Raw genomic sequence first — 26,881 nt, forward strand, 5'->3', positions numbered from 1 at the left:
GATAGCTAACAAATAGTAATTTTTCTGGTTAATAAGTTGTTTTTGTAATATTTTCTTTTACTGTATGTTTGCAACACATATGGAAGTGATAGCCGCATAAATTGCACAGCAGGGTGATAATTAGTTTATCCTGCTCCCCCAAATTCCAGACGATTGAAGAGTTTCAAACAGCCATTAGCTTTTATAATCCTTCTTACTGGAGAAACATTTCCTCCTTCCTCTAAAAGGAAAATTCCCCCCACCCCCAGAGTATGCAAATTCACAGGGTAAGACTCAATTCTCACTGAATAAACTGAAATACATATTTTGTAAACAATCAGCATGTCTGAAACTAGTGGTGGAGGCAGCCATGTTATTGAAAAGTAGTGTCATCTGCAATAATGACGACTGTGATCTGCTGTAATAATCGCTTAACGATCACAAGAACTATTTCAATATGTATAAACGTTAAATAAATATGTTCTAAGGGAATTGAAAAAATTATGTGCAATTTTACACCAGGCTCCAACAGTACTAATATCAAAAATGATATGTTCTCAACAAAATATACACCTCTAGTATTATTCTATAAAATGTCAATCTTAATTAACTGTTAAAAAACAATATTTTATAGTTCATTTGCGATGAAAAGTATTTTTACCTCTTAAAAATGTAAATATTAGGCTAAGGAAAATGAGTGCAGTTTTCCTTTCTTTCTTTCTAATTCTTAAAACCACTTTTTATTAGCATCTCATCTACATTTGTTGTAAACTAAATGTTTAATTTTGTTACCCTTTTTAAAGAGAAACAAAATGCTAATTGTGTGTACAGACACTAACCTAAATATGTCCATTTGTTAAGCCATTCAACTCAAGATTCTCAGGACAGTGCTTTTAGAAGACTTCTGTAAATCAACATTTATAGGATCATAAGCAGAACCAAGAAGTATTGTAACAGAAACGAAAACTCCAATGGCTAATTTCAGCTCCAATTTAAGAGGAAGCAATTCTGCTGGTGTCAGTGGAATTCCACTTGCTTAAAGTAGGGTTGAATTTGGCCTCAAGAGTCTGACTCATCAACACTTGTGGAAGAATCATCAGCTCAGGGTGTTTGAAATTCACTGCACTTTGTCATCACATTCACACTGTTTTATGGAGTTTTCCATTCTGACCTGTGCTGATGATGATTCATATTGAAAAAAAAAATAAGACATGCCATGTAACAGCAAAAATATGTAAAAATTTAAAATAGTATACATTTAGAATAGTACTTTTCATAGACTTAAGAAATGACAAAATGCCTTAGACTCTGGGCCTGAGCCTAATTTACACTCAGGCCCTGGCATGGTAAAAGAGTTTTAGCGTGGTTTAAAGAACTTTACTATAAATGAGAATTGGGTCCTCTATGTACAGCGATCATATCATCCGCCACTAAAATGTATCTATTTCTGGAGTGCAAACCAAGCAACCACTCTGCTGAAAGACACAACCTTCAGCAGCAGTTTCCTCTGCGGTCCAAAATTTCCTTTTCCAAAGTTCAGAACTTTATTTATTTATGGGCATTTCTATGGAGATTTGTAATATTCATTCTAGACCTGTGCAAAAAGCACTGCTAGATTAAAGGGTCAGTGACAGTTTTAAAGTTCAATAACTCACATATGATCAGAGCTAGAAATTAATGCTGTATATCATAGGCACGTTTTTTCCACTGTTATATATCAATGCCGGCAAGTAATAGAATCTTGGAACTTGAAATTATATTATTCTGGCTACTTGTTTGCTTTTCCTTTCATTTCCACTCCTTTATTTCAACACCAGTTATACCAAATATTGCAAGAGCTAAAAGCTAAAATTGGAGTTGTATACATCTGAAACCTTTGAACCTATCATTCAAATGTTATAGAGCATGACCCATTGACTGAGGGTATGTCTACACTACGGGATTAATCTGAATTTATATAATTCGAATTTGGGAAACAGATTGTATAAATTCGATTGTATGCGGCCACACTAAGCACATTAATTCGGCGGTGTGCGTCCATGTACCGGGGCTAGCGTAGATTTCTGGAGCGTTGCACTGTGGGTAGCTATCCCATAGCTATCCCATAGTTCCCGCAGTCTCCTCTGCCCATTGGAATTCTGGGTTGAGATCCCAATGCCTGATGGGGCCAAAAACATTGTCGCGGGTGGTTCTGGGTATATCCTCCCCCCTCTCCAGGAAGCAACGGCAGACAACCGTTTCGCGCCTTTTTCCTGGGTGAACAGTGCAGACGCCATACCACGGCAAGCATGGAGCCCGCTCAGCTCAAGACAGCAGTCATGAACATTGTAAATACCTCGCGCCTTATCGTGCAGTTTATGCTGAACAAGAACCTGGAAAACCAGGCGGCGAGGAGCAGGCTACAGCAGCGCGGCGACGAGAGTGATGAGGATATAGACATGGAATTCTATCGAACCGCGGGACCCGGTGCTTTGGAGATCATGCTGTTAATGGGGCAGGTTATAGGCATGGAACGCCGATTCTGGGCCCGGGAAACAAGCACAGACTGGTGGGACCACATAGTGCTGCAGGTGTGGGACGATTCCCAGTGGCTGCGGAACTTTCGCATGCGTAAGGGCACTTTCATGGAACTTTGTGACTTGCTTTCCCCTGCCCTGAAGCGCCAGAATACCAAGATGAGAGCAGCCCTCACAGTTGAGAAGCGAGTGGCAATAGCCCTGTGTATGCTTGCAACGCCAGACAGCTACCGGTCAGTCGGGAATCAATTTGGAGTGGGCAAATCTACTGTGGGGGCTGCTGTGATGCAAGTAGCCAAAGCAATCACTGAGGTGCTGCTACAAAAGCTAGTGACTCTGGGAGATGTGCAGGTCATAGTGGATGGCTTTGCTGCAATGGGATTCCCTAACTGTGGTGGGGCGATAGATGGAACCCACATCCCTATCTTGGCACCGGAGCACCAGGGTACCCAGTACATAAACCGCAAGGGGTACTTTTCAATGGTGCTGCAAGCACTTGTGGATCACAAGGCACGTTTCACCAACGGGCTGGCCGGGAAGGGTTCATGATGCTCTCGTCTTCAGGAACACTACTCTGTTTAAAGGGCTGCAGCAAGGGACTTACTTCCCGGACCAGAAAATGACCGTTGGGGATGTTGAAATGCCAATAGTTATTCTTGGAGACCCAGCCTACCCCTTAATGCCATTGCTCATGAAGCCATACACAGGCAGCCTGGACAGGAGTCAGGAGCTGTTTAACTACAGGCTGAGCAAGTGCAGAATGGTGGTAGAATGTGCATTTGGCCGTTTAAAAGGTCGCTGGCGATCGCTACTGACTCGCTCTGACCTCAGCCAAAGAAATCTCCCCATTGTTATTTCTGCTTGCTGTGTGCTCCACAATCTCTGTGAAAGTAAGGGGGAGACCTTTATGGCAGGGTGGGAGGCTGAGGCAAATCGCCTGGCTGCTGATTACGCGCAGCCAGACACCAGGGCGATTAGAAGAGCACACCAGGAAGCGCTGTGCATCAGAGAAGCTTTGAAAACCAGTTTCATAACTGGCCAGGCTACAGTGTGAAATTTCTGTTTGTTTCTCCCTTCATGAAAACCAGCCCCCTTTATTGACTCATTCATTCTCTGTAAGCAACCCACCCTCCCCGTTCCCCCAGCTTTCTTTCAAAGGAAATAAAGTCACTATCGTTTAAAAATCATGTATTCTTTATTAAGTGCTTATAAACATAGGGAGAGAACCAAGAAGGTAATCTGGGTGAGGTTTGGGAGGAGGATAGGAGGGAAGTAAAAGGCCACTGAACAAATTCAATATAATGACAGCCTTTTGGTTGGGCTGTCCACTGGGGTGGAGTGGGAGGGTGCACGGAGCCTCCCCCCCCCCCCGCGTTCTTACACGTCTAGGTGAGGGGGATATGGAACATGGTGAGGGGGGAGGGAGGTTATACAGCGGCTGCAGCGGCACTCTATCATCCTGCTGCCGTTCCTGAAGCTCCACCAGACGCCGGAGAATGTCCGTTTGCTCACGCAGCAGCCCCAGCATTGCAGCCTGCCACCTCTCATCTCGAGCGTCCCTCAAGACCTCACGTTCACTGGCATCTTTCCTAAATTTAGATACAGTGTCCTTCCACTCATTCAAATGAGCTCTTTCATTGCGGGTGGATTCCATTATTTCTGTGAACATGTCGTCTCATGTCCTCTTTCTACGCCACCTTATCTGAGATAGCCTTCGGGATGGAGGAGGGAGGCTTGAAAAATTTGCAGCTGCTGGAGGGAGGGTTGAAAAAAAGGAGAGAAGTTTTTAAAATGATACATTTTACAGAACAATGCTTATACTCTTTCATGGTGAAAAACACTATTCACATTACATAGCACATGTGATTTCAGTACAAGGTCGCATTTTCCATCTTAATATTGAGTGCCTGTGGCTTTGGTGTTAGAGATCACAGACGCAGGTCCGGGCAACAGAATTCAGCTTGCAGGCAGCCATGGTAAGCCATTGTCTTTCGGCTTCTGCGCCCTCCTTTCCCACATACCAAGCAAAGCCTGTTGACTGCTGCGGTTTTCCTGTTAACCTTCAGCAGCAGAAAACAAACTAACCCCCCGCCCCCCCCCATCCAATTCTCTGGGATGATCGCTTTATCCCTTCCCCCACTGCGTGGCAGGTATCAGGGAAGATCCCTGCAGAAACCAAACTAACCCCCCCGCCCCCCCCTCCCGCCATGAATTCCCTGGGATGATCAATGTACCTCTCCCCCGACCGCGTGGCTGGTAACAGGGAAGATCCCTGCTAGACAAACGCGAAAAGCTCAGGGCCAATTCGCCAATTCGCCCCCCTGTGCTTGGCTAACTGCAGGGAAGGATTTCTTTTCAGCCACAGGCAAACAGCCCAGTAGGAATGGCCACCTCTGTCCCCTTAATTAAGTTCCCGTATTTCAACCAGGTTACCATGAGCGATATCACTCTCCTGAGGATTACACAGCAAGATAAAGAACGGATGTTGCTTGAATGCCAGCAAACACCGGGACCATACTCTGCCAGGCTTTGTCAGGCAATGATACCAGATTACTTGCTGCAAGCATGGCGTGGTCAAGTGTCCTACCATGGAGGACGGAATAAGGCTGCACTACCCAGAAACCTTGTGGCAAGGCTTTTGGAGTACCTCCAGGAGAGCTTCATGGAGATGTCCCTGGAGGATTTCCGCTCCATCCCCAGACACGTTAACAGACTTTTCCAGTAGCTGTACTGGCCACAAATGCATCCCAAGTCCTCAGGGCAAATTAATCATTAAAAAACGCTTGCTTTTAAACCATGTCTTATATTTTAAAAGGTAAACTCACCTGAGGTCCCTTCCATGGGGTCAGGGTCTTGGCTACTGGCTTGGGAGGCTTGGGAGGGTACTTCAGTCAGGCTGAGAAAAAGATCCTGGCTGTTGGGGAGAACGGAGTGCTGGGTGCTCTCTGCAAGCTCGTCCTCCTCCTCCTCTTCCCCATCCACAGAATCCTCAGGTGTAGCTGATGAGACTATCCCCGACCCGGAATCTACGGTCACAGGTGGGGTAGTGTTGGCGGCCCCCCCTAGAATTGCATGCAGCTCGGCGTAGAAGCGGCATGTCCGCGGCTCTGACCCGGAGCGACCGTTTGCCTCCTTTGTTTTTTGATAGGCTTGTCTGAGCTCCTTGACTTTCACGCGGCACTGATCTGAGTCCCTATTGTGGCCTCTCTCCATCATGCCCTTGGAGTTTTTTTCAAAAGTTTTGGCATTTCGTCTTTTCGAACGAAGTTCTGCTAGCACTGAATCCTCTCCCCATATAGCGATCAGATCCAGTACCTCCCGTACGGTCCATGCTGGTGCTCTTTTTCGATTATCAGCCTGCATGGTTACCTGTGCTGATGAGCTGAGCTATCTGTGGTCACCTGTGCTCTCCACGCTGGGCAAACAGGAAATGAAATTCAAATTTTCCTGGGGCTTTTCCTGTCTACCTGGCCAGTGCATGCGAGTTCAGATTGCTGTCCAGAGCGGTCACAATGGTGCACTCTGGGACAGCTCCCGGAGGCCAATACCATCGAATTGCGGCCACACTAACCCTAATTCGAAATGACAAAATCGATTTTGGCGCTACTCCTCTCGTCGGGGTGGAGTACAGAAATCTATTTTAAGAGCCCTTTATTTCGAAATAAATGGCTCCATTGTGTGGACGGGTGCAGGGTTAATTCGATTTAACGCTGCTAAATCCGAATTAAAGTCATAGTGTAGACCAGGCCTGAAAGGCCAAATTCCCACAGATCTTGAAGAAAGAAGCATCACACCAATAACGCATTAACTGTATTACACGTTCACCAGATATTATCTGTTAAAATCATGTTAAAAATCTAACTGCAGATTTTAAGGTTGGATATCTCACACTACTAGGGATGGAAATACTGTGTGAGCTTCTCTAATTACTGCTCCTAGACCAGTGACCAGAAAGGAAAGGGTTAGATCTATGGCTTTCACTGGAAAACAGATGACAAGGAAAGCACATTGTTTAAGGCTATAAAACTGGTTATTAAAGGAACTCTGTGTCAGGTCCAGGATAAAAGAAACACAAAAAGCTAGAATCAGATAAGGAAATTTACAGGCAATATCAGATCGTTGGCAATTGACAAGTACCTTTCCAGACTCTTGGGGTGCCTGCAGCTATGATTGGAACCACCTCTGGTAATGTATGATTTTTTTTTTTTAAAGTTCAAATTAACAAGATAGGTGGTTTAAATTTAATCAAAAAAAAATTAAGAAATTTTTCCACATTAAATTCATTCATCAATTATATTTAAAGTGGTAACATACAACCATATTTATTGTATAAAAAGAGGCTATTTTGGTTTTAACTCCAAAAAGAGAAGACGCCTGATTCTCTTCTATGAGGAGGAAAACTACAGTTATGTGCAAAAGTGGGACATGGCATCCTATGTAGTATCTAACAAAAGGAAGAAAGCACAGAGAAAGCAGGAAAACAGAGAAAATTCTATTTGCAAAAAGGAAACAAATATGCTCTTCTATTTGTACAAGTGGGTTTTCTAATGCTCTTTACTTTTGTTTCACAGAATAGCAGCATTGTACCTTTAAACTGTGTGAAAAGATATGAAAAAGATATTTAAATAATGGAAGTGCACTGAATGGCATGTAGTTTTTACAAAATTGCACAGCACTAACAATCAACATAATATAATATTTAGAGTAGGGCTACCATACGTCCGGATTTCCCCGGACATGTCCGGCTTTTCGGTCTATAAATAGCCGTCCAGGGGGGATTTTTAAAAATCTAAAAATGTCCGGGATTTCCCCCCGGTCGGCTATTTATAGATAGAAAAGCAGCGGCCAAGCGCCGCTGGGCACCCAAAGCCCCTTCCCGGCTCCCCCCATCCCCTGCAGCCTTACCACGCTGTCTGGCCCCGCAGCTGTCTTCCCCCTCCTCCCCTCCCCTGAACGCTCCGCCCCCTGCTCCTCCCCCTCCCCTGCTTCCCGCGAATCAGATCTTCGCGGGAAGTCTGAAAAGAAGCAGGGGCAAGCGGGAGGCAGCAGCAGGTAAGCTGGAGCGGGGGGGCACGAGGAGGCGAGCTCTGGGGAGGCGCGGCCCTGGCCGAGCGGCTCCCTCCGGCCCGGGCCGAGCGGCGCCCGGCTGCCCCAGCGGCTCCGGCCCAGCTCGGGCCCCAGCAGCGCCGGCCCGGCTCGGGCCCCAGCACCCCCGGCCCGGACCCGGCCCGGCTCGGGCCCCAGCAGCGCCGGCCCAGCTCGGGCCCCAGCAGCGCCGGCCCGGACCCGGCCCGGCTCGGGCCCCAGCAGCGCCGGCCCGGCTCGGGCCCCAGCACCCCCGGCCCGGACCCGGCCCGGCTCGGGCCCCAGCACCCCCGGCCCGGCTCGGACCCCAGCACCCCCGGCCCAGACCCGGCCCGGCTCGGGCCCCAGCAGCGCCGGCTCGGCTCGGGCCCCAGCACCCCCGGCCCGGCTCGGGCCCCAGCACCCCCGGCCCGAACCCGGCCCGGCTCGGGCCCCAGCACCCCCGGCCCGGCCCCGGCCCGGCTCGGGCCCCAGCAGCGCCGGCCTGGCTCGGGCCCCAGCACCCCCGACCCGGACCCAGCCCAGCTCGGGCCCCAGCACCCCCCGGCCCGGACCCGGCCCGGCTCGGGCCCCAGCACCCGCGGCCCGGCTCGGGCCCCAGCAGCGCCGGCCGAGCACCTCCGGCCCGGCCCCAAGCCCCGCAACCCCGGCCGGAGCGCAGCCCGATTCCTGGGCTCTTTAAAGCCGGCCCTGGTCAGGGGACGGGGGGGGGGGGGGGGGTTGGATGGGTCGGGAGTTTGGTGGGGGCTGTCAGGGGGGCAAGGGTGTGGAGAGGGGTTGGGACAGTCAGGGACAGGGAGCGGGGGGGTTAGATGGGTCGGGGGGGCTGTCAGGGGGGCAGGGAGATGGGTCTGGGGTTCTGGGGGGGCTGTCAGGGGGCAGGGGTGTGGAGAGGGGTCGAGGCAGGCAGGTAGCAGAGGGGGTTGGATGGGTCAGGAGTTCTGGGGGTCCTGTCAGGGGCGGGGAGCAGTTGGATAGGGCATGGGAGTCCCCGGGGGTCTGGGGGCGGGGGTGTGAATATGGGGTGGGGGTGTGGATAAGGGTCGGGGCAGTCAGGGGACAGGTAGGGTCGTAGGGCGTTCTCAGGAGGGGGCAGTCAGGGGACAAGAAGGAGGGCGGCTTAGATAAGTGGTGGGGTCCTAGGGGACAGTTAGTGGCAGGGGTCCCAGGAGGGGGCAGTCAGGGGACAAGGAGCGGGGGGGTTGGGGGTTCTGAGGGGGGCAATCAGGGGGTGGGAAGTGGGAGGGAGTGGATGGGGGTGGGGCAGGGGCGGGGCTAGAGCGGGGCTCCTCCCCCGCCAGTGTCCTCTTTTTTGCTTGTGGAAATATGGTAACCCTAATTTAGAGCTACAGCATATACACTAAACATTAGCATTCCTGTCTTTATCATCCATTTGTATCACACATCGGCATTTTACATTATTTGTTCTGGACATGCAGGAAGAAAGACAAGAGGTGAGGGATGTGGTTTAATTAGGCCATAACTTTATCAACTTAGTTCATCTGGGAACTATCCAGCAATATACTGTACAATACAGGTGATGATTCCTTCCTTAATCATTTCCACCTTGTAGAGGGCTGCCATCATCCTTCCACAGCTGTTCCCCAGCCAGCTGCTGGGACCTCACCACCCTGCCCTCAAATATGGGTTATGGGGCTATCTCCTCATAATACCAGACATCAGCATACCCTACATCTACTTTCAATTCCAGTTAATCAGGGAACTGGTCCCCCTATAGAATAAATACCTGCACTGGACATAAGGAGATGTCAGTAATTAGCTTGGCTGCTTCCCTCCCCACCCTCAGCTTGTTTCCCAGATAGTTAACATTTCTGTCACTAACTTCAGCCAAAAATATACCCACTCCCCAGTCAGAGAGGTGTACCTCATTCTCCCTAAAGAAGGGGGCTCCTGGTGGAAAGACTGGCTGTAAATACCCTCCCCTGGGTACGCTGGGGCCAATGTTTTATCTGCCGCACTCACCTGCCCACCTGTTCAGTTGATGCCTTCCCTGCCTCTCTCCCAATCCCTAAGAGAGGGGGAACCCCTAAAGGAGACAGTACTCGTTTCCCCCTCTAAGGGTACGTCTACACTTACCGGAGGGTCCGGCGGCAGGCAATCGATGTTCTGGGATCGATTTATCGCGTCTGGTTTAGACGCGATAAATCGATCCCGGATCGATCCCGGAAGTGCTCGCCGTCGACGCTGGTACTCCAGCTCGGCGAGAGGAGTACGCGGCATCGACGGGGGAGCCTGCCTGCCGCGTCTGGACCCGCGGTAAGTTCGGACTAAGGTACTTCGAATTCAGCTACGTTATTAACGTAGCTGAATTTGCGTACCTTAGTCCGAAGTGGGGGCTTAGTGGGGACCAGGCCTAAGTCTAGACAAAGACCATCCTGTCTTTGAGGTTGTATGGATTGCAATATAGCTTGTAAAACAGAACCTTAAATGTCAAGAACAAAGTTTTTCAATAGATGCTCTTTATTCTTAACAGATTTTCCTGGAATATTTAGAATGATCCTTGGCGCTATATGCAGAGTCCAGATTTTTCTGAAAATAGTTATTAAATTTATATTTAATAGTACACTTACTTGTTTCCCAGATGTAAGCTTTTTGTCCTCAGTATTCTGTTCTGGTTTAATGATGTGATACATAAAGCTTTTACTATAACATACTGGAAGTGTGCTTTGACTGTAAATTTGTTTCGCTCCATCTCTGATATAATATCTCTGCGGAAGAACTTCATCCAAAGGAATTTTGCTGTAAAAACAGAACTTCTGTTACTTTAGTTCACAGTAAATAAAAATGTAGGTACTTCTGAATGACTGAATAATCCGGACAGTTGATTCCTTTATTGTTGCTAAAGAACAAAGTGAACCGCAATACTTATAATTTCCTCCTGTACATCATTATTACTTAATAAGAAAGAAAAAGAAAGGGAATTATATGCCGAAAACAATGTTAATTAAATATTTAGGTTGAAATCTTATTGGCATAAAAGACAAAAAATGCACAGTTTGATTCCCACTTCTAACTTAATTCGGTTCCCTAGCTGATATATGCAGTAAAATAAGATATTTTACTATATACAAAATAAGAAAAGCTGGAAAGGCCCTTGAGTTAAATGCAAGTCTCGCAGTTGTATTAAGAGTGTATTCAAAAGGGAAAAAAAGCAAGGAAAGGTGCATCGGGCTGATTGGCTGAGGTGAAGGAGAAGTAAGAAAAAGGCCTATACAAAAAGGCGTCAGGGCCTAACAAATTAACCCATATTAGATTCTGTTCAGGTCAAGATTTTGGCAACTAGGGTTACCATTCGTCCGGATTCCCCCGGACATGTCCGGCTTTTTGAGCTAAAAATAGCGTCCGGGGGGAATTTGTAAATGTCCGGACTCCCCCCCCACCCATGCAGAGCGCGTGCGGCTAACAGGGCAGCCGGCCGGATGGTGCCACTTACATGGGGCTCCGACAGCCAGAGAGAGCCCCTCCTCCTCTCCCCTGCAGCTGAGATCACTCCCTCCCTCCCTGCATTCGCAGATCGCCTCCGGCAGTCTGGAGCTCCTCCTCCCCTGCTGCCCAGCCTGCCGGGACGAGTGGCTCAGGGTTTTCCTGAGCAAGTTCACAGAGACATTAGGCGAAGGCCAACAACAAGGGGGCCAGGGGGTCGGAGAAGGGGCAGGGAGGTTCTGGAGGGGGCAGTCAAGAGATGGGGGGGGTCGGGAGTTCGGGGGGGCTTTCTGGGGGTGGGGGTGTGGATAAGGTTTTGGGCAGTCAGGGTACAGGTGGGGGTAGGGTCCTGGGGGGCATTTTGGGGGGGGTCTTAGGAGGGGGCAGTTAGGGGACAAGGAACAGGGAGGCTTAGATAGGGGGTGGGGTTCTGGAGGGCAGTTAGAAGCAGGGGTCCCAGGAGAAGGCAGTCAGGGGACAAGGAGCGGGGGGAGGGTTGGGAGTTCTGGGGGGGGCTGTCAGGGGGTGGAGAGTGGTTGTATGGGGCGTGGGAGTCCCGGGGGTCTGTCTGGGGGTAGGGGTGTGGATAAGGGTTGGGGCAGTCAGGGTACAGGTAGGGGGTACGGTCCTGGGGGGTATTTGGGGGGGGTCTTAGGAGGGGGCAGTCAGGGGACAAGGAGCGGGGGGAGGGTTGGGGGTTCTGAGGGGGGGAGTGGGAGGGGCAGGGGCGGGGCTAGGGCAGGATGGGGGCGGGGCTCCTCCCGTCCTCTTTTTTGCTTGCTGAAATATGGTAACCCTAGCAAAAGCTTTCTAATGCTGTAAAACTGGATCTTTAGAAGTGGTGTCTAGCTGTATAGATATTACCTGATTTTTATTAGCTAAACTTGTAAATCAAATACATTAATTTATTTTATTGCTAGTTAAAATATACATTTAGATATACACATGGATTTCTGACTTTTTTCTGCTTTTACTCTCTATACTGATTTTTAAATGACTCTACAACTCTCAGTTCCATGCTATATATCTTTAATTACATTTAGGTTTGGTAGAATTTGTTTTTTTAATCATTTTGATTTCTAAACTTATTTTTAAACTTTTTTTAGATTTTTATCTATTTCAATTTTCATAGCTACAGAAAGTTAGGGGGGTATCAGAAAATAATTTAGTGACAGACATTGAAATTCAAAAAGTTAACATTTTACAACAATTAAATTGTCAAAATCACATCAAAATATAAAAATAAATATCCTTAAATCTAATTCTAATAAATTCTCAAGCAGCATTTTTCTAACTTTGCCTATGTGTAAATTTTGATTATTATCAATGGAAATATTTTTGTCTGTGTATGTACAGTGAAAATCAATGTTTACAGATAGTTACCAAAAAAATCTAATCCTTCCAAGTCTAATTATATTTACATTCACTTTAAGGATACTTTATACTGTCAGTGTGGTGTGAAGGGCTGTAATGTAAATGAAACTCAGACTCACTGTGTAGTGTACACATGAGCTCCTTTTCCCAAAGTTTGTCCCTCCTCCTGTCACGGGCTTCCATTAATTTTTGTTTATTGCCTGTGACCTGTCCATGACTATTACTAAAAATACTTGTGACAAAATCAAATTCTTATGCATAAAGCCCAAAGTGTTGTTAAATTTTATTAATAAATATTTAGATAACAGCTAACTCACACTCTGGAAGCAAGCCCCAGATCCAAATTTACTGTGTCAATTTACATCTCCCATCTAACTAACTACAAAAAAGATCTCCAAATAACTGTACAAATTCCAGTAATATGGTATGTTGTGAGTTTTCTATTTAATGGATTGAAGAAAACAAGAACAAATATATTTTACCTCTGCTAACAGGGCGCAGGGTTACAATTTTGAACTCTTTCAAAAAAGGAAGTATTTCAGAGGCATAGGCTTGAGACGAATTAATTTACATCTGTGGGGAATGAAGAGGGGATTTGGAATGGAAAATGTAATATTTATGTTGAATCATAGGATCAGAAAAAACAAGCTTTTGCTTGCTACTGGTTTTCTTTTTATAACAGAGGGCAAATGGGGGCACCATCCATTATCACTGACTTCAGTGGGATTTTGTATCAGCACTTAAGGTTATGTCTTCACTGCAAAAAAAAAAATGTGTATTTTTACATCAAGATAGCTATCTTCATGCAAAACCCTAGTGTAGACAAGGCATAAGAAGTCTTCATGTCAATGTAGCTAGTCAAAATCAACCTCTAACCCCCCCCCACCTGGAATTTGTAATTAGTTGATAAATCACAGATAGGGGATATAGTGTTGACTTCAACTACACTGAGGTAAAACTACATGTGCCTTGTCTACACTAGGACTTTACATCAAGATAGCTATCTCAAGTTTTCTATGTTAATATAAAAAACATACCTTTTTTGCAGTGAAGATATTCCCAAGAGCCATTTAGTAGATGTCTATACAATACAAATCATAACACAAGTAGGAATGACTACTGTTAATGTAGAAAAGGGTGTAATATAGGAGGAGGTGATTATAAGCACTAGGAAATTAAAATCCTTAGATCCAGCATGGAGGTGATATAAACATACCATTAGAGGTAAGAAATACAGTATAACTAAATTGCAAGGTTCAAGAGGGTTATTCAGGCCAAACAAGTATAATTACAAAAATGGAAATCCAACACTAGTGGAGCTTAAGGCAATATATAAAATGGAAATTAGGGGGGTTAAAATGGAATTTGAAGAGCAAAAAGCCAAAGGTATAAAAACCAAGAAAATATTCAGTATATCAGGCATTGGATCTCTGCAAGAGAATTGGTAGTTCTGTTGTTGTCCGGCTATACCGAAAGAAGGACAGGAGACACTTGATATGGTTTTAATTAGGCTGCAACTTTACTATTTGCTGTAAAACTGTACAGTGCGGGAACCCCTCCCCCCCCACACACACACACACCCATAAAGCATCCTCTCCCTCAGCAAGCCAGACAACACCCCCCTCACCCCTGCTTAAAGGTGTGGTGCGGTCAAACTAACAAGTCAAGGGGACAAAAAAGGAGAATAACAACATTGCAGGTAAGCTAACTGACTTATATGCATCAGTCTTCACTATAGCTGACATTGGGGAAATACCTCCCCTGGACATAGTTTTTCAGGTAATAAAGGTGAGGTAGTATCTGACTGAAATATCAAAAGAAGGACTAAAACAAATTGATAAATTAAGGAAGAACAAGTTACAATGCTCAGATAGAACAGGAGTACTTGTGGCACCTTAGAGACTAACAAATTTATTGTTGAAAGAACTTAAGAAAGAAGTGGCTGAGTTGATAACAAAAATAAACAATCTCTTACTAAAATCAACTGCTATACAGGAGAGCTGCAAGATAGCAAATGTTCTACCTATTTTTAAGGCACAAGTGGTGATCTTGGGAATCACAGACAAGTGGGACTTACTTCAGTACCAGGTAAACTGGTTGAAACAATCATTAAAAGCAGAATTATAATATACCTAGATGATCATGATATGCTAGGGACAAAGAAAAATAGCTTCTGATAAGGAGAAAAAAAAGCCTCACTACTTACTATTAGAATTTTCTAAACACATCAACAAAATAGTACGTAAAGGAGAACTGATTTACATCATTTACTTGGATATACACAAAACTTATTAATGATCTGTAACAGGCAGGAAGTAGCGAGGTGGCAAAACTTGCAGACAACAAAAAAATTATTTTGGTTAGTAAAATCTACAGACAACTATGAGTAACTTCAGAGGGACCTATCGAAGATGTATAAATGGACAGCAGATGAATTTCAGTGTTGATAAATGCAAAGTGATGCATATTTGAAGGAAAAATCTGAACTATTCATAAACTTTACTGGTTTCATAGAATCATAGAATATCAGGGTTGGAAGGGACCTCAGGAGGTCATCTAGTCCAACCCCCTGCTCAAAGCAGGACCAATCCTGTAACTGTAACAGTTTAGGAAAGACCTAGGTGTAACTGCGTCAATGAACACCTCTGCTCAATGTAGGGTGGATGGATTTAAACTGAAATGATTTAAATCACCAAATTTTAAATCATGATTTAAAACAACAAGCAGGAAACCTTGATTTAAATAATTTATTTTCATATTCTTTTGCATTTGTACATTTTAGTTACTTTCCTAAACGAAAAATGTTGATTCTCATTGGTTGGTAACGGTTAAAACATGTTGATTTGCAACTAAATATAACCTTTACACTCATTTTGGTACTTCTTTTTGCTAACCAACAGGATATGCTATATCTATACATCTTTATTTAAGCAATTAGATAGTTTAATACACATTTATTCAGATTCTTAATTTTTAGATTTTATAAATTATGTTAGGAAATGGAGAATGATGCATTTCTTATTTACTAGATGATGTTTACTTTTTTTTACTCACAATTTGTGTAAAGCATTTGTATGGAAATAGAAATTCAATTAAAAATGAACAAAAACAGCATTTTCAAAAAAAATGTATTAGTTAAATAAAATTACCTTAAATGTGTGGGATATGTAAGGGGGGAAAAAACATTTATCAAAACATGTTTTGCATTTGAAAACTAACTGATTTAGTGAACAAAGGAAGTGCTACAGGATGCATGCCCCACACCCTGCATGTTACTATGCAAGCAGTCCTCACACACTCCTGTGTAGTTTCACCACAGTGTGCTTTATTTACAATGTCTTGTATAGTTTTGTGTCCCCACAGCATAAGACTTTCCCCAAGCTTCACCCTACTTCCTATACATAGGGCTGGGGGATTCCCACCTGTCTAAGATCCTGGGCTTTGTTGCCCTTCCTTTTCCTTACGCCTTCCTGTCTCCCGACCCCAGCTGATGAGCTGGATTCCCTTGTTAACTGGTTAATCAACCAGTCTTTAATCAATTATCTCCCAATTTAGCCCATGGGAGGAAGCTTACAAACTGATGAGTCAGCCTTAGGCTATTCCTACTCTGTCATAGGAAGCATTAGGCTTATTTTGTTGCTCTTTTGACCAGAAGGTTGACAATTGACATTTGGTCACCGGCTGGACGTTAGTCATGGTTTCTCACTTAACAGGGTGGATCACATGACGATCATCATTTTCCACCCAAAATATGGACTGGCAACTACATAAAACAGGAGATCAACAAATATGTGATTCTACCTCCTACAGCACACAAAGAACCAATTGCAATCTCTGTGTGCATCAGCACGCTAACCATCATTAATGCATATAAACCAGCTGGTACATAGTGGCTTCAACCATAATGCACAGGAACCCTGCTATATTTATGGGCAATGGGGCTATGCCGCAAACAACACTGCAGGTGAAGAACTGACACACTGAGCGTTGGCAAATAATATGTTCTTCCTTTTTTATACAACACAGCACATTGCTTTCGATTCTACAGGATGGGATACTGCCCTGACCTGACTTTCATCTCTAAAGATGATACAGGCACACCTATAGCTGCATTGTGGATTGTCCTCAATGACTTCTGAACAGCCAGCACAGACCAGTACTGACCCGTATTAGCATTCAAATCCCAGTTCTCTACTAAAAACCGGTGGCGTGCTGGAATTTCTAACAAGCATACAGGGCCACTTTCACTATGACTGTGAACAATAAAAACTCCCACATGAAATTGGGAAAAGCAACAGGAAGAAATGGTATCTATCCTGAGCTTCTATATAACCTGGGTCCACTGGCATGGAAGCGGATGATGACGGCATAACGAGTGGGATCTCGCAGAGATCAGTTCTGGGTCCGGTTCTGTTCAATATCTTCATCAATGATTTAGATAATGGCATAGACGAGTACACTTATAAAGTTTGCGGACGATACCAAGCTGGGAGGGGTTGCTTTGGAGGATAGGATTATAATTCAAAATGATCTGGACAAACTGGAGAAATGGTCTGAAGTAAATAGGATGAAATTCAATAAGGACAAATGCAAAGGACTCCACTTAAGAAGGAACAATCAGCTGCACACATACAAAATGGGAAATGACTGCCTAGGAAGGAGTACTGTGGAAAAGGATCTGGGGGTCATAGTGGACCACAAGCTAAATATGAGTCAACAGCGTAACACTGTTACAAAAAAAGCGAACATCACTCTCAGATGTATTAGCAGGAGTGTTGTAAGCACGATACAAGAAGTAATTCTTCCGCTCTACTCCATGCTGATCAACTGGAGTATTGTGTCCAGTTCTGGGCGCCACATTTCAGGAAAGATGTGGACAAACTGAAGAAAGTCCAGAGAAGAGCAACAAAAATGATTAAAGGTCTAGAAAACATGACCTATGAGGAGAGATTGAAAAAATTGGGTTTGTTTAATCTGGAAAAGAGAAGACTGAGAGGGGACATAATAACAGTTTTCAAGTACATAAAAGGTTGTTACAAGGAGGAGGGAGAAAAATTGTTCTTAACCTCTGAGGATAGGACAAGAAGCAATGGGCTTAAATTGCAGCAAGGGAGGTTTAGGTTGGACATTAGGAAAAACTTACCAACTGTCAGGGTGGTTAAGCACTGGAATAAACTGCCTAGGGAGGTTGTGGAATCTCCATCATTGGAGATTTTTAAGAGCAGGTTAGACAAACCCCTGTCAGGGATGGTCTAGATAATACTTAGTCCTGCCATGAGTGCAGGGGACTGGACTAGATAACCTCTCAAGGTCCCTTTCAGTCCTATTATTCAGCTTTTCACTAACATCCTGGAGACCAGTGAAATCCCCCATGTGTGGAGAGAAGTTAAGGTCATTGCCCTCCTAAAGCCTGGAAAACTGCAGATCACCCTTCTAATTATAGGCCATTGTCCCTTTTAAGCACTATCTACAAGGTGATGGAGTACATGATTCTGAATCAAGTCAGGCCCACTGTGGACGCCAGCATACCCAAAGAGCAAACTGGTTTTAGACCAAACAGAATTTGCTGCGACCAGGTCCTGATTCTCACTATAAACATTGAGGCTGGGTTCCAACAAAACTCAAGACTGTACTGCTTTCATCAATCTGTCAGCAGCATATGACACAGTCTGGAAGGATGGTCTGCTATTGAACTGGCCAAAGTGATCCACTGTGTGTGGATTCTCAGGCTGCTGAACACTATGCTTAGCAGCCGAAGGATATGTGTTTACTTTGGAGGTCAAACCAGCAAACCATGCACTTTGAATAATGGGCTACCACAAGGCTCTGTTCTTACTCCAACACTCTAGATACATGAATGATATGCCTGAAATGTAAGCACAGAAATTTGCATATGCTGATGATTTGTCACCTGCAATTCAGGCCTGTAGTTTTAAAGAACTTGAAGTGATCCTTATATCTGACCTTAAGATCATGGAAGAGTACTTTCAAAAGTGCCAGCTGAGACCAAATCTGAGCAAATCAGTAATCTCTGCTTTCCACCTTGATGGCAGAATCGCACAAAAACTGCAACTGTCAAGTTTTGTGGTGAAACTGTGCATTATGACCCAAAGCCAACATATCTTGGTGTCATTCTTGACTGCACACTGACCTTTCATGACCACCTCAAGAAAGTAGCCTCGAAAGTGAAGACTTGTAGCAACATTATTCAAAAATTAGCAGGAACAAGGTGGAAATCAACTGCCCTAATGCTACAAACATCGGCCTTGGCCTTGGTGTACTCAGTTGCAGAATACTGTGCACGGGGGTGGACAAGAAGCTGCCATACCCAACTTGTGGATAGGCATCTAGATCTGACCATGTGAATCATCATGGGAACTTTAAAATCAACACCTCTACAATGGCTTTCTATATGAGCTAATAACAACCTATCCACTGAAATATAGCCACAGTGCGGAACTTAAACACACCGAAGACTACCCAGAACTTCCCATCAGCAGGTAATGGATAACATATCTCAGCAACGCCTGAAATCATGAAAACCACTATGGACCACACATGAACACCTCATGTCTCTGGATCCGGCCAGGGAATGGCAAAGTGTCTGGATCCTCATCTACCATTTCAAACAAGCACATTATTACTGACCAACAAGTCGCCCTCCCGGTTTCCACCTGCCATGGATAAACTTTCAAATGAAGAGAAAGTGAAAAGATTGGAACTGTTTAGAGACGAGATAGATAAGAGGGAACATAACAGAAGAATTCACATAATGAATGCTATAGATAAGGTAGTCTGAGCACTCATACTCACTTTCATAATACAAGAAAAAGGAAACATATGATGTAATTTAAATACTACAAATTCAAAACTGATAAAAAGGAAATGCTTTTATTTTAAAACAATGTATAATTTAGCCTGTGGAACTCATTGTCATAAAATGTTGTTGATGTCAAGTGCATAGCAGGATTCAAAAAAGGTTTGGACATTTATATGAATGAGAATATCCAGTTATATTATATAGGATTTTTTTAAAAGAAAAAGGCAGAAAGGGATATAAATCCTTGTGCTTCAAGGAATAACCCAATTCTAACTGATGGGTGGTTGGGAAGAAACATCTCCTGTGCGTGAGTAATTCCATAATTGCGCCTTTCAGGGTTTCTTGCATCTTCGTCTGAAGCACCTGCTACAGGCCACCATAAAAGACAGATGGACCACTGGTCAAATACAGCACAGCAAATCCTATGTTCCAACAAAACACTGGGTGTGTTATTATAGAGTCATCCACCATTCTAATTTAATTTTTTACTTGTGTTTCTTATCTAATTGAGAAAATTTTAGGCCTGACAACTTTGACACTAGCCTTTTAAAAAAGAAGTTGGGGGTGGAATTTAACTATAAGAAACACTGTTTGAAAGTGATCCTCAAATCTTAAGGAAACCCTTGCTGGTCACAGTAATTACTTAGTACAAAGAATAAGTGTATAATTTTTAGAATGTAACATACAGTACTTTAAAAAGATTGACAACACATTATCTGCAAAGGGCTTCATATTAACATATTAATGAAAGAGTTTTCAAGCCATTATGGAGACATTGAAGTTTTTATGGTAATATGTAATGTGCCATTAATAACCTGTAAAATGCATAAGCATGAAGGACAAAATGTTTAAAGGTCTATACTTTGAACAGCTATTAGTTTAAGAGAGTACAGCTGTGCTATTATGTGTTTAGGCATTAGGGTTACTTGTCTCTATCTGAAAATGATTAGGACATTGCAGCCACTTCAGAGCATTTCTCTTCCAGAATAACAATAAGAAACCCATGCAGAAAATGCTGAAAAGCAAGTAACTCAACAGTGTCCTTTTGTAATAGAGAGTGAAATTACTTTAAAAAAAATACAAAACTGTAATAAATAATAAAATAGAACATTTTGAGGCAAAGACTTGAAAAAAATGTACAGGTTTTGAGAGCATGGGAATGAAAATATACAGCCCTGGTATGTTCTTTAAGCTCCCAATGTAGCTCATTAGTGATGTGCAGTGCTACTGTAATCTATGTTGGGTATTTACTAGCAGAGATAGATTACACTGCAAAAGAGTATTAAATTGTATGGCCTTTCTCTGGGGCATAATGACATGTGGATGATCTCTGAAGCACAACTTTAAAGTGGGCTGCCTTCCTACCCTGCCTCTTCTCTCTTTCCACCTCTTATTATAGATGACAATTTACTAACTCAAAATGTGTTACATCCAACACAGGAGAATTCTGTATTAGACCTTGTCTTGACAGATAAGAAGGAACTGATCACAGAACTAAGAATTAACGGTAGCTTAGGCACAAGTGATCATGACTCAATCACATTTATAATGTGCAAACAGAAGTCCAGACTAGTAATCTATGTACTTAGTGTTTTAAAAGGGCCAATTTCACAAAGCTGAAAACAATTATGAGCCAAATCAGTTGGGAGGAAGAATTAGAAAAATATGAATGATAATTAGAAATTGTTTAAGAGGTCTTTACTAGAAACCCAAAAAAATCACAATCCCACAATTGAGGAAACCAACCTGATTTAGAGGGAAAGTAAAGGCAGCTATATTATATAACAAATGGAATAAAGGAGAAGTTGATAGTAATGAATATAAATCAGAAGCTAGGAATTGTAGAAAGTTGGTAAGGGAAGACAAGGGACATAAGGAAAAATCTGTGGCCAGCAGAGTTAAGGACAATAAAGAGTTTTTTAAGGATATTAGGAACAAAAAGAAACCTAACAATAGTATTGTCCCTTACCAGATGGAAATGGTAGACTTATCAATAATAATCCAGAAAAGGCAGAAATGTTCAATAAATGTTTCTGTTCTGTATTTGGGAACATAAACAGAAGGTGTAATTATATCATATGATAACACTCATTCCATACCACCAGAATCTCAGGAGGATGTTAAACAGCAGCTACTAAAGTCAGACATTTTTAAATCAGAAGGTGCAGATAACTTGCATTCAGGACTTTTAAAAATGCTGGCTGAGGAGCTTGCTGGACCATTACTGTTGATTTCAATAAATCTTGGAACACTAGGGAAGTTCCAGAAGACTGGAAGAAAGCTAATGTTGTGCCAATATCTAAAAAGGACAAAAGAGATTACCTGGGTATTTATAGGCCTGTCAGTCTGACATCAATCCCAAGCAAAATAATGGAGCACTGATCCAGGGCTTAATTAATGAAGAATTAAATGAGGATAATATAACTAATTCCAATCAATGGGTTTATGAAAAATAGATCCTGTCAAACTAACTTGATATCTTGTTCTGATGAGATTACAAGTTTGGTTGATAAAGGTCTGTCACAGGGTAGGTAGTCCCTGTGGACAGACTAAACCGAGCTCCCCTGGACTAGAGCAGATAAATCCAATCCAACCAATTAAAGGGGCCTGGCCTACATCTGGGCCTATAAAGGGTTGATAATACATAAAAAGAAAGAGGGATTGATTGAGACAGGCTGTGCTGGGGGGAGGAAAAGCCATAGTGAAGCAGAACTAACTTGTGTGGTAGGTCTCCTGGAACAAGGGGCCAGGTGCTCATGGAGACAGCTCTGAGGTTGCTGCTCCAGAGACGGAGTAGAGCTGGTTGAAATGGGAAAGCTGCTAGAGGCCCCTGATGGGAGGAGCTGAAACCTGAAAGTAAGGACTGAGTTAAGACTGTTTTTCTGTTTGCTTCTATTAAGAAAATAAACCTCCATGCAAGAGACTGGGTGTGGCAGCATATATTTTGGAGCTAGAAGAAGTCTTGCACAGTGACAAGTTCATAGTGTTGATGTAATATACTTCTGTAATGTGTTTGACTTTGTACCACCTGACATTTTCATTAAAATAACTGGAACAATATAAAATGAAATGGATTAAAGTTGGCTGATAGGTCTCAAAATGTAATTGCAAACAGGGAATGATCACCCAGTGGGTGTGTTTCTAGTGGGGTCCCCACCAGTATCAGTTCTTGGCCTTATGCTATTTAATATTTTTATCAGTGACATGGAAGAAAACATAAAACCATCACCGATAAAGTTTGCAGATGACACAAAAATGGGGGGCGTGGTAAATAATGAAGAGGACATGTCACTGACACAGAGTGAGCAGGCTCGCTTGGTAAACTGGGCACAAGCACTCTATGTGCTTTAAAATAGCTAAGTGTAAATGTATACATCTAGGACAGTGGTTCTAAACTTCATTGCACCGTGACCCTCTTCAGACAACAAAAATTACTACATGACCCCAGGAGGGGGGACCCAAACCTGGCTGCCCTGGGTGGAGGGCATGTAACCTTAGTACCCCTGCCCTCGGGCGTCAGTCCTGGGTGGTGGGGCTCAGGCTTCAGCTTCGGCCTTGGACCCCAGCAAGTCTAACCCCAGCCTTGGCGACCCCATTAAAATGGGGTCATGACCCACTTTGGGGTCCCAAACCACAGTTTGAGAACCCCTGATCTAGGAACAAAGAATGTAGGTCATATTTACAGGATGAGGGACTCTATCTTGGGAAACACTGACTGAAAAAGATTTGGGAGTCACGGTGAATAATCAGCTGAACATGTGTGATGATGTGGCCAAAAGGGCTAATGCAGTCCTTGGATGCAAAAACAGGGGAACCTTGAGTAGAAGTAGGGAGGCTAATTTACCTCTGTATTTGGAACTGGTACAACTGCTGCTGGAATACTGGTTCTGGTGTCCACAATTCAATAAGGACATTGATAAATTGGAGACGGTTCAGAGAAGAGCCATGAGAATGATTAAGGGATTAGACAATATGTCTTATAGTAATAGACTCAAGAAGATCAATCTATTAATCTTAACAAAGAGAAAGTTAAGGGATGATTTGGTTACAGACTATAATGCTACGGGGGTTTGATAATGGGTTCTTCAAACTAGCAGACAAAGGTATAACGTGATCCAATGGCTGGAAGCTGAAGCTAGACAGATTCAGACTGAAAATAAGGCATACATTTTTAACAGTGAGGATAATTAAAAATTGGAAAAATGTACCAAGGGTCGTAGAGGTTTCTATATCATTGGCAATTTTTTAATCAAGATCAGACTTTCTAAAAAATATATGCTTCAGGAATTTTTTTTGGGGGGGGGGGAGATCTATGGCCTGCATTATAGAAGAGGTCAGATTGGATTATCGCAATGGTCTCTTTTTATAGATGTCTTGGATTGATTAATAGATTATATCATAAACTATTACCCTATTGTGGGCTGATTCTATCCTAACCCACTACCTATTGCTGACTGGTTCCAGGGCTGACTTCTGAACCCTTGTCTCCTAGCATTGGTCCCCCTAGTTTTATTTCACAAGTCTTGGCTCCATCACTCTTTCTTCTGGTTTCCCTAAATCTCCTGGCTCTTCCTGCTCCCACTTTCCTCTAATTTTCTCATTATCTCCTCTGACTTTCCTCTTGTTTTTCCAGTATCTCCACTGCTTTCTCCCCATTCCAGGGCAAGCCCCTGATGGGCTGAAGAAGTGCTGCACTGTGCTATCCACCACACTGCTGGCTAATTGGTCACACATTGCTGCTCTGATATTCAGCTGAGAATGGACAGTTAACAGCTCATTGCAACAGGAAGGAGAAGCAGCAGTTTTCAAGGTGGGGACTGTAACTTATAAATGTTTGTATAGTACACAGCACCTCATCCTGACTGGGGCTTTTAGGAGCTATCAGAATAATTAACAATTCCTTAGAGATTCCTGAAAAGATTGTGGTACAGACTTTCTGATGTACTGTAACTGGGATGGCAGTTTCCCTGAATTCCCCTACAGGTAGATCCTAATGGACTGCCAAAAGTCTTTATTCCTCCAACACCATAGTGACTGCAGGGTCATTTGCTAAATCATTCACTTTTCTTTTTGTGGATTAATATCTGAAGGGCAGTTGGGAATTCCACTTGAACAGGGGCCATCAGAAGCCAGAGCAAGTTATATCAGCCTTAAGGCTATTCCAACTTGCATCAAGGCACCCCAAGTATTCCAGGCACTGGGGGAAACACGAAGATAGCTTTAAGCTACCTTTCCTCCCAACCCAGCTGGGTTAAGTGAAGCCTGGAACACCTAAGGATCTGAGCCTGAGTGTTTTTTTTCCTGAGTCTTCAAGTAACACACAGCTTGTGCATTCCTGCTGACTGGGAACATCAATTCAGTGACAGAGCACTTGTTATCTTTTGTGTTTCATTACTTCCAAAGGTCCCAGTTAGGCTCGGGCCCCAAGCCACTATTAAGACATATAGGAAGTTCCTGATCTAGAAGAATTTACAATCTAAGAAGACAAAAATAAACCTACCGCCTACAAATGAAAGCTGAGATGAAAAGATAGAGCAGATTGTTCCAGTCCAAGCAAAGTTATCAGGGAGATGGCAGATATATATCAGTTCTGCCACTCTTTTCAAGGTTAGATAAATGATGCTGTCAGGGGGCCACAGTTGCCATTGTTCCTCAAGTGTGGGGTGGGGTGGGGCACTGGGCCTTGTACCTTGTGTGAGTTTCTCTGAGTCCAATAAGAATATTAGATGAGCCTGATTTAACCCCTGAATCCTTGGCTATTAATGATGCTTAGATTAAAAATGAACGCATGTAAGAGGGGTGGAAGTTACTATTTTAAGGTAATGAACTTTATCACAAAAGGCCACACTGTGACAGTTTTACTCAAAAAGAATAGTGCCTTACACCTCAAGCAGTCCCTCTGATTTCAGTAGGACTACTTGGGGAGTATTTTATTTTATCTGAGCAAAAGTATTGCCCTCTGATCCCAGAATCAGTTAAAACAGGCTTTATTTTGTATGTTACTAATTTTTGGTTCAGTTACATATGGCACCAAGGGGAGAAAGGAAAGGTTAAAAGTGGCCTACATAGTATAAATGAGCCCAAAATTATAGTTGAGGAAGAAACTAAGACAAGGTTCAGTGAGTTGTTTAGGGCACGAAAGAATAATTGCAGAAGCAAGTATGAGAGGACAGCATGCTAGCTGACAGCATTAGGAAGAACAAGTTATGTTTGAATCTATTCAATTGTAGAAGAGGGAAAGATTACAGGACTACTAAAATCTAAACTGACTTAAGATAGAATTTGACAGATGTGAGAATGGATCTGAGGATGGCCAAGGAGCTAAAAAAGTTTTGGGCTGATAAACATGTCCAAATAAACAAACACACTGCAAGCACCACTAAGTGAATCAGTTCTCGTGCCTTTTGTTGTTCATGCCACGCTAATCATTATAAGGTCCTCAGTGACCTGCATTCATTCTTGTACCATAAAGACACCTTGGTGTTGTATCAGGTTCTTCTTGCTAAACTTACTTTCTAGCACAGGGGTCAGCAACGTTTGGCACGCGGCTCGCCAGGGTAAGCACCCTGGCAGGCCGGGCCAGTTTATTTACCTGCTGACGCGGCAGGTTCGGCCGATCGCGGGCCCCCACTGGCCGCGGTTCGCCGTCCCGGGCCAATGGGGGCGGTGGGAAGCCGCGGCCAGCACATCTCTCGCCCGCGCCGCTTCCCGCCACCCCCATTGGCCCGGGACGGCGAATCGGGGTGAGTGGGGGCCGCGATCGGCCGAACCTGCCACGTCAGCAGGTAAATAAACTGACCCAGCCCGCTAGGGTGCTTACCCTGACGAGCCGCGTGCCAAACGTTGCCGACCCCTGTTCTAGCATATTGCAATGAGGAGGAAATTATCCAAAGTTTGGTTTAAAATAATGTTCTTAGAGCTCTCGTGTAATAAAAATCTCATTAAAAGTCAGTACTAATCTTGTGTAGTAGTTATTTTTCAGCCTTATAGTGGTGATATGCTTTATCTTCCATATTACTAATAATGAGCTAATAAATATTGTTACCTTGGATTACTCTGGATACAATAATTACCAATAACTATAGGATGATACAAAACAGGAAGCAAAATCATGAGGCCTGTTACAGCACAGGAAGCATTATTTCTCCATAGTAAAACAATTTTTTCCCAAACTGTCAAAATGCCATTTTGTTGGGTCAAACAAATTACATTTGTTAAGTTTACACACAATTCACCTACTAAAAAGCCATAAATCCAAAAAGGGAAGAGAAGGAGAACTTCTTTCCTTCATTTCAACTTCAGCTTCTGAGGAACATGGAAGACCACACTTGTGTCCCTCGGAGATTCTCAATATAGCAGAGGTTGACACTAAAGCATACCTAACCACACCAGCCCCACCAGCTCCATCATTTTAATGTTTTGGGAATGCTTAGTCCACAGACTTTTTCTTAGTTGAAAAATGGGAAACTGTCACCTTCCCAGAGAAAAACTTTATCTATGTCCCAAATCACACAGAATCTGTCACTCTTCATAAGGATGGAACTATCTGGACCCAGTTATCAGCAGTAGTTACCCTGAATCTTAATGCAGGGCCTAGGACAAATTCAGTGCCTTACTCAGAGAATCCATAAACTCCAATGGTGAAATCCTGGTCCCAGTGACT

At 43.7% G+C, this 26,881-nt stretch overlaps 1 protein-coding gene across 1 annotated transcript in view; it reads right to left on the minus strand.

The window, feature by feature from the left end:
* LRRIQ3 (leucine rich repeats and IQ motif containing 3) overlaps positions 1–26,881 on the minus strand; it is a 65,894-nt gene that overhangs the window by 20,061 nt on the left and 18,952 nt on the right. Inside the window, exon 4 of the mRNA XM_065410197.1 lies at positions 10,172–10,340. Within this exon, the coding sequence (XP_065266269.1) occupies positions 10,172–10,340 (169 nt within the window). The remainder of the gene's footprint in view (positions 1–10,171; positions 10,341–26,881) is intronic.

The sequence above is a fragment of the Emys orbicularis genome, chromosome 8, assembly GCF_028017835.1.
Source record: "Emys orbicularis isolate rEmyOrb1 chromosome 8, rEmyOrb1.hap1, whole genome shotgun sequence".
Classification (NCBI taxonomy): domain Eukaryota; kingdom Metazoa; phylum Chordata; order Testudines; family Emydidae; genus Emys; species Emys orbicularis.